An 8,173-nucleotide genomic window follows, 5' to 3' on the forward strand; every position below is an offset into this window, starting at 1 on the left:
GCTACAGCGATGGCCTGTTATGGCATCAGCTGTCACCTTGTGATCCCTTGAGAATGTATCTGCCCTATGACACAAATCTCAAGCTGATGATCCTTCATGAGCTCCATGATGCGCTATCTAATGGGCATCTGGGACGTGAAAAGACATTCTTACGAGTGTCAGAGGAATTTTGGTGGCCATATCTATATAGATGGGTGGCCAACTATATTCGCTCTCGCGAACAGTGTCAGCGCATTAAGCCTGTGCCATCCAGCAGTGCGCCACTGAAGCCGCTATCGATTCCAACAGATTGTTAGAAGTCAGTAAGTCTAGAATTCATGCTTGGCATGCCGCCCGATCAGAAGAATCGGACAGTGCTCGTCGTCTTTGTAGACAAACTGAGCAAGATGGTGCATTTAGCACCATGTAAGACATCGATCACAGGCAAGGAGGCAGCTCTCTTGTTCCTGGATCATGTTTACCGACTACACGGGATACCCTAGTCCATAGTATCGGACCATAATCCAAATTTTACGTCTGGGTTTTGGCGACATGTGTTCATGCTGCTACGTAGCAAGCTCCCCATGTCGACCGCAGATCATCCCCAGACCGATGGCCTAACAGAACGTGCCAATCGGGTCGTGGCGGATGTCTTACAAACTACAAGCAACTCCCAAGGAGAGGAGCAAGGAATTGCCCTCCGTGGAGTTTGCTATAAAAAACAGTGTCGACGCCAGTACGGATGAAACACCGTTTTTTATTAACGGAATGCGCCATCCTCGGACGCCAGTCTCGTTTGCGCGCAGCCCGAGTCTTAGTGGGGGGGGGGCCCTCACTATGCTCGGTGCGAAAGAGGGGGACAATTTCGTCAATATGACGATGACCCGCAAGGATGTCATCCGAACGACAAAAACTTGCCCTAGTGACCCTGCCAGTTTAGCAGTGGTCAATAAAACTACGCCGTATGACCGACCTCTCGGCGGTATCATAGACAAGTTTGATACTAAAAGCGTGAGCGAGGCTCAACGCTTTGTGGATGAGCGATTAGCCATCACACGTAAAGTCCGTGACGCAATGGCAAGCGCACAGGACAAAAAAAAATATGCAGACCGAAATGGTCGCAAAAATAATGAACGCTTTAGAGTGGGTGAAAAAGTACTATTAAGTACTGCTACCCTACCTAAAAATGCAATTTCTGTACTACCTGGAGGTACTACGAAGTTGTTGCCGCGTTTTATTGGGCCCGTTACGGTGGTCGAAGAGGTAAGAGACCTAAATTATGGGCTCACCCTTTTTCCCGTATATGAAGACGCACCCCGTTCACATGGGTTGTCTAAAACGGTATGTGGACCCAAATGAGGTCACATACCCCCATCCGTCCAAGGAGACCGATGGTGACGCCGACTGTGAGTCGAGCGTCGTTGGTGAGGGGGACTAAAGGCGAAAAGCTATCAGCCGACCGACTCCTCCCACCACGAACAGGACTTGAAGAGCGAGGGACATCACGCGAGTAATGCAGATCCCTCAGCATTATCCTCTCAAAGATGTCTAAGCGAGTCTTCAGGCGTTCATAACCCTGACGGGCCTTCGCTCGGATATCAACAAGATCCGAGGTCAGTCGCGAGACTTGACCCTCGAGATCCGCAATACGTCATTCATCAGCTTTAACGCCTGTGACTGAACGGACGAAGGTAAGGCAGCCGCGAGTAGGTGGGCGAGATCGCCACTCCTATTGGGCGCCGCCAGCACTGATGTGTGCGGGTGGTAATCAACGCTTCCTTGTTGGTAGGTTGCTTGCCTACCGCTCCGTGAGGCAAATGTATCAGATCGTCGTCCAATGGAAGGTTACCCGAAGTGTTTTGACTATTGGGAACCGATCGACATCCTACGTTTTGATGTGCCCGGCTTGGTGGCTGCCAATGAAAAGGAGTACCAGCTGTGGCGTCTTCGCTAGTCTCAAATGGACTAGCAGAAGTAGCAGTGTGAGAGGAAACAGGGGGTACAGTACCGCCCATGATTTCTTTCACACGCAAGCGGGCGAAATTAATTCATTGCGACCGCTGCTTCATCGCATCTGAATGCGGATAAATGCGGCGCAGGAATTCCGCCTCGTATTGGTAGGGCGTTTCATTTGAACGCAACACGACCGGGATCGGAAAAATACGCCCAAGCGATTTTCCCTGAGCCCTCCATGATTAAAAGACGGCATATTTATTATGTGCGTCTACAAGAGCGCGCTCTAGGAGCGACGCTCTTGGCCCGTTTAAACGATGTCATTAAGATGGAGGGGGCATCTTTGGAATGCCACCCGTCACATAGTCACGTTCTAAACGACTGGCTTGTGACACCGACTAAGCACGTTCACGTGTCGTCGACGGAGCTTTGACCTCCGAATCCTCTATGTCAGAGCCATTATGGATTATGGTCTGAGCATAAGACGTTGTAGTCATACCCAACGGAGAAGCGGCTGGGGCTTTGTAGGCAGCGCTCTCATTAATAGTCGCTACGCTATTAAGCGCAGACGACGAGACAGCATTCGCAAATTTTGATGTCTCCATGTTGTGAGCCATGAGAGAATTTTGGATGGGCAACATTGCGCCATCCTTCTTCCTCATAAGTTCGTTGTCCGCATCGCTACTATGCGGTGACGGCATCGGTGTCGACTCGTTGTAGTGGACAATGAGCGACGGATCAGTATCCTCACTGTTAACGCGGGATGGATCCTTTAGCCCCGTTAACGCGACAGCAGCAGTAGCTGTCGGCGTTTCGACTAAGGCATTAGACGCGGCCGGCGAGTTAACGCGGCGCGTGTGCTTAGTGCGTGGTTGAGTGGGCGTCTTCGCAGACGACACACCAACGTGGCCCCTTTTAGGTGGCATCTTTGGCGCCGTGTATGGGAACACAGGTCGCTAGAGTATTTGAGTGAACCAGCGGCGCGTAAAGCTGCTCGTAGTTCCTCGCTCCTCTTTGACGAATTTAAAAGTGTCAATTTGTTCTTAAATAGGGGGATGGTGTAACGGGCTAAAGTTGCCCTACTGTTACACATTCCCCGTTAAATACACTTGGTGTACTTAAGGGGATGGTCAATTACTAAATTGAAGTAATTAGACCCAGCATTCGGGTGTAGTTCACATTTATGACCAACTCTTGTGTATGTGATGCACATGGGTGCATTCACATTAGGAGGGATGACGCCTAGCGTCATCCGTGATGCGAGGTGTAACGGGGCACTACGACTTGTACTGCTTCAGTACAAGTCCACTTCGCACTGCTTCAGTTGCGAGTGGTGCCCTGGTATTATGGTCTATACCTATTTATGGATAAGAATTCTGAATATTACTATATAGAGTAATATCCTGCAAATATTATCTACCTTTTAGATAATATATTTATTAACAACCTTTAAGTGTTAATTGCATGTAACGATACACCCCGTTACACGAGGTATCTTGATACGCTCGCAATACATATTAAGAGTTATCTATAGAGATTACATTTTTATTGTTAAAAAAAGATATTTATATTTAATACGATTAAATATAGATCAGTCTGAAAACTACTTTCTACTTGGTAAGTGCGCACGAAGAGCCGGATTACAGCTCCCGTGACGACACTTTACCAGTGTAATGGGGCACTGACGACTTGCACTTCTTCAGTATAAGTCCACTATGCACTGCCTCAGTGCGAGTGGTGCCTCACGTCACTTCACGTACACTAGTACGTGCAGAGGAAGTCTTCTCTTAAAAACACTTGCTTTAAAGAGGGTATAATGAAAACTGTATTAATATAATTAAGTTCTTCTTTTCTATCTACTTAATACTAACTGATACAAAATATGTTCTAAAAGTCTTATCTGTATTTCTCTTTGCGCGCGTCCAGCGCTGACTGGACCGCGGAGAAAGTAGATATAATGGTCTATATCTACCAATGGATAAGCCTTAAGAATATTACCATCTAAAGTAATATTCTCCAAATATTATCTACTTTTTAGATAATATGTTAATTAACAATCTTTTAGTGTTAATTTCATGAAACGATACACCCCGTTACAACCAGAGTACTTAGTGCACCGATCCTGGTGGTGTAGTGGTCCGCCACTCACTTCAGGACCGGGAGGTCCCGGGTTCGATACCCGGGGCCGACAAATCCTCCAAAGTATAATGGGAGGTGGTCTTGTCCCCCAAAAAGGTGTACATGATTAGAAATACAAAAACTAACCAATCATCAATTGAAGGGCAAGTCCGGTGTGACACACCAGAGTACTTAGTGCATTGGGTGAGGTCGCTAACGCGCCCACCACAACTACCTCACTGCACGCAAGAGAAGCTGGTTAAACCGCTTCTCGCTGTGCTAGGGTGTGTGTCTAAGTAGAGCGTGGCCGCATTACGACGTGCCCGCCAACAATGGGAGTGGCATATAACCTATTGGATTTTTTTTAATTTTAATAATATATGGATAATCTAACAGGTCTAAATATTTTTTTGTGGGTTAAACGGACCAAAAACGAGCAATCCAGTATCGACTTGTCTAAGCCAAAGTTCATTGTAACAAAATCTAGATTAGTCCAGGTCAAGGTGCATTTTAAACAATGTCTCTACAATTTTTGGGCCAGAAATCGTGGCACCCGGCGAGCAAGGCTAATCAAAAGCGTGTGTGGGTAGCGGAGCAGCAGGCTAAAGAGCTGGAAGATCGTGAGCTTCGAAATGCTAAGGAAGTACGCAAGGCTGCAGATTTGCTCCAGGCTCAGCAAGCCGCCGCTGCAGCTGGAGACACTGCCGCTGCTCGTCTCGTTAATACTGCACAAGTGAATTTTCTGTATGCAATACCTCCAGGATTTTCAGAAGCTATGAAAAAAGAAAGCAGCATAAACAAGTTACAAGAAGATGAAGACGTGCTGGAATTCCGACGCAAGACCGAAAGACGCGGAGATACCCAACGCTCTAAACTTGAGCGATACGTAGGACGCCGAGCACAAGAAACACTTACGTTGAAAGACCAAGTGGAACGCTTTCCTATACTTAAAGACGCTCCAGTGGAGGGCAAGTATACTGAAACAATCAAAGTTAATTTTAATCCTCTGGGGCTCAGACTACGCAATGTTCGCTGTATTCGATGCGGGGTATGGGGACATCAAAGCGGAGATCGGGAGTGCAAGTTGCAGGACCAGAATCCAAACGGTAACGTTGGCTGGAACTATAAATAAAGTTTTGGCTGAAGAATGGTGAGCCTTTTCGTGTAGACGCTACTCGGCAGAAATGGGAGGACCCAGTGACGGAAATACAGAAGCGTAAGTCAGAAAAGCACAAATTGGTGCTTAAAAGAGGAGCGTTGCCGTTGGAATTGCAGGAGAAAGCAGGAGAAGAATTTGAGATTTTGCAGTCCGACGAAGGTAAGCGAGGGTCGTTTCGTACGGATAGTCTTACAAAATGATAGATGGGTTTTCAACAGAATATTATGGTCGAAATTTAAGATTTGCGACAACGGCAGCGAAGCAACGAAAAAAAAAGCTGAAAAAAGAGAAAAAAATATTGCGGGATGCCATTAGCAGCAGCTCAGACTCAGACGCGATTGTCAAAAAGAGAACAGCAAGCACGCACAAACGCAAAAGCAAATACAAGCACCAATCAAGGGATTGTTTAAAACACCCGATCGAGATACATAGAAGCTGCTCCAGACGTCAATACGATTCGCTATCGTCCCAAGGAAAACATTCTTCGTCATTAAGACGTTCACGGTCGCGTAAGGGCGATGCACGAAAATGAGGGTAACAAAAAGTTAATGTTACATACAAATGTGTTTGGGTCACATATTAGGCTATTTTTCTTAGCGCATAGCAAGGCTGTCAAATATGTGCTACGGGATCGAAACCCCCGTAGCAGAGTGTACAGCAATAGAAATACGTGCAGTGGCTCGAGAAACAGCAGGAACTGCGCTATTAAGCACCGGTGGAGCCGTAGGAGGCAGCCGAGACAGCACCCATTCCCTGACCCATGTTTGAGGCTGGAGGATGGCTTCACTCCATCGTCCAATTGCAACATACAATGCATATTGTTTTTAGTTAAATAAAAGACACCGTTAGGCCAGTGGTCGATGAAAAACTTCAAACTTACCTTTCCTCCATTAAATTAATACACAAATTAACGACCAGAACGGAAGCAATAATTGCCGCTCCCTCACCCGCACACGCCCGAACGGCAATATCCATAGTTTGAATTGATTGCGGAAGGTGGACATGCTTGACCGATACACCGATAAGATACCAGATAATGACAAGACCAGCAATTGAGTCTTGAGCGTATCGCGAACAAAGCATCCCAAGCAGAATGACGATGCAAAGATACGATACATACGTAGTAAGTCCCAGGAAATCGTGATTTGAGTGCTGAATAGACATTGCTAATTGGGTGAATGCAATAGTAGTGACCCAAGCAAAGTATATCGAAATTGGTACTTCGTTGCACATATATAGAACCCAGTCGAAAGGGTTACCACCGCGAGCTTTTCGATCGTTAACGGCGTAGACGTACAGCACCAATATTGCAAGCCACAACGCATAAATCAACACAGTAGACGTGTACACATGACCGAACACGAACAGAAAAACCCAAGTTGTATTCAAGATGCATGTCGCACCGAAACACAATCGAAGTTGTGCTGGTTGATTGGCATCAGCAAACATCGAGTAATTAGGTGCGACGACTTCAACAATTACAAGTATAGCCTCCCAAGCGTAAACAAGTACCCACAGCACGAGGGCATAACTTGCTGGGGTGATAAGCGTCTCGTAGTCTCGTGCTACCGTGACAAGTTGCTTGGCATAAACAATGTTCACGACGGCTTGCACCGCGAAAAGCACAGCATTGATAAGCGTGAACCAGGTACCCTCCATTGCGAGTTTGTAAACTCTTTTCGAAAAGGCAAAAACGATAGTGAGTTAGTAATGGTGGAAGACCGAAGACCAACCACTAAAAATATTTAAGCTTGAGAATCTTGACAGTTAAGAACATATGAGACGGGCAGGCAATGCCAAACCGTTGCTTACGTTGAAGTTAGATGATAATATTGCTAAATCTTGTATGCAATTTTTTGCCAATCCGTGCATAAACTAAGTCGTTTTACATCCTTGACGCCTTTTACAGTCTGTTAATCACATCTCGAAATTAATGCTTCCACGTTCGTTCGCTTTAATGCCAGAGTAGTTGACGGTCCTTTTCACGGCTTATATTGACAAGCAGATGAGTTATTCGGATCTGTTTCATGCGCATGCAGGTTTCGAGACTCTTAAAGCCTTCGTCGATTGCCGACGTGGTTTGTACTCGAAATCCGGCTTTTCGTGCTTTTTTTCCAAAGAGCGAGTTCTTGCTAATTCTTAGAAATCGGTGAAATGTGGGGAGATGATTAAAGCGCATTGCAGTACATAAAGCCAAATGCTCAATAGGTTTATTCGTGGCCGTCCAAGTTCGGGGCCCAACCACGTAACCACAAGAGCTCTCATACTCACTAGAGTATAAAATGTACACTGATAAGTGAAAAAAAGTGATGATACTACAGCGAGCATCGTATTCGCGATAAAATACGCATTAATTGATCTAGTAAGTTTCATTGAGCCCGAAAAGATTCTTTGTGAGCAGTTCGATGCACAATACCTCCCAAAGTGTGAAGGGTTGATAGTCACACCCTCGGAGGCTTATGTGCGCTTAAGTGCTGGCCGCAATATCGGACCTAACGCTACAGAATTAAATGATTTTTTGAGGTTTCTTCTGACGGGGTGTGTCGTTATGTATGTAACGGGCTAAAGCTGCCCCTATGTTACACAGTCCCCTTAAGTACACTTGGTGTACTTAAGGGGATGGTCAATTACTAAATAATAGTAATTTGACCCAACACTCGGGTGTGGTGCACATTTGTGACCAATCCTTATGGATGTGATGCACATGGCTGCATTCACATTAGGAGGGATGACGCCCAGCGTCATCCGTGATGACGGCTAGCGTCATCTGTTACGCGAGGTATCTATAAAGATACGCTCGCAATACATATTAAATGATATCTATAGAGATAACATTTTAATTGGTAAAAATAGGTATTTGTATTTAATTCTATTAAATATAAATCAGTCTGAAAACTACTTCCTACTTGGTAAGTGCGCACGAGGAGACGGATTACCGCTCCCGTGACGACACTTAACCAGAGT

General features: G+C 45.9%; 2 protein-coding genes across 2 annotated transcripts; one reads left to right on the plus strand and one right to left on the minus strand.

Moving 5' to 3' along the window:
* The first annotated feature begins 4,458 nt into the window (after positions 1-4,458).
* Positions 4,459-6,557, plus strand: CCR75_009724 (uncharacterized protein). Its single transcript, XM_067967763.1, has 2 exons — positions 4,459-5,156; positions 5,219-6,557. The coding sequence occupies exons 1-2, from the start codon at positions 4,568-4,570 to the stop codon at positions 5,407-5,409; spliced, it is 780 nt and encodes a 259-aa protein (XP_067816253.1). The 5' UTR covers positions 4,459-4,567; the 3' UTR covers positions 5,410-6,557.
* Positions 6,086-6,868, minus strand: CCR75_009723 (uncharacterized protein; the record flags this gene model as incomplete). Its single annotated transcript, XM_067967762.1, has 1 exon — positions 6,086-6,868. The coding sequence occupies one exon, from the start codon at positions 6,866-6,868 to the stop codon at positions 6,086-6,088; it is 783 nt and encodes a 260-aa protein (XP_067816252.1).
* Between the last annotated feature and the right edge of the window lie 1,305 nt (positions 6,869-8,173).

Source organism: Bremia lactucae, linkage group LG3, assembly GCF_004359215.1.
Source record: "Bremia lactucae strain SF5 linkage group LG3, whole genome shotgun sequence".
NCBI classification, from domain to species: domain Eukaryota; phylum Oomycota; class Peronosporomycetes; order Peronosporales; family Peronosporaceae; genus Bremia; species Bremia lactucae.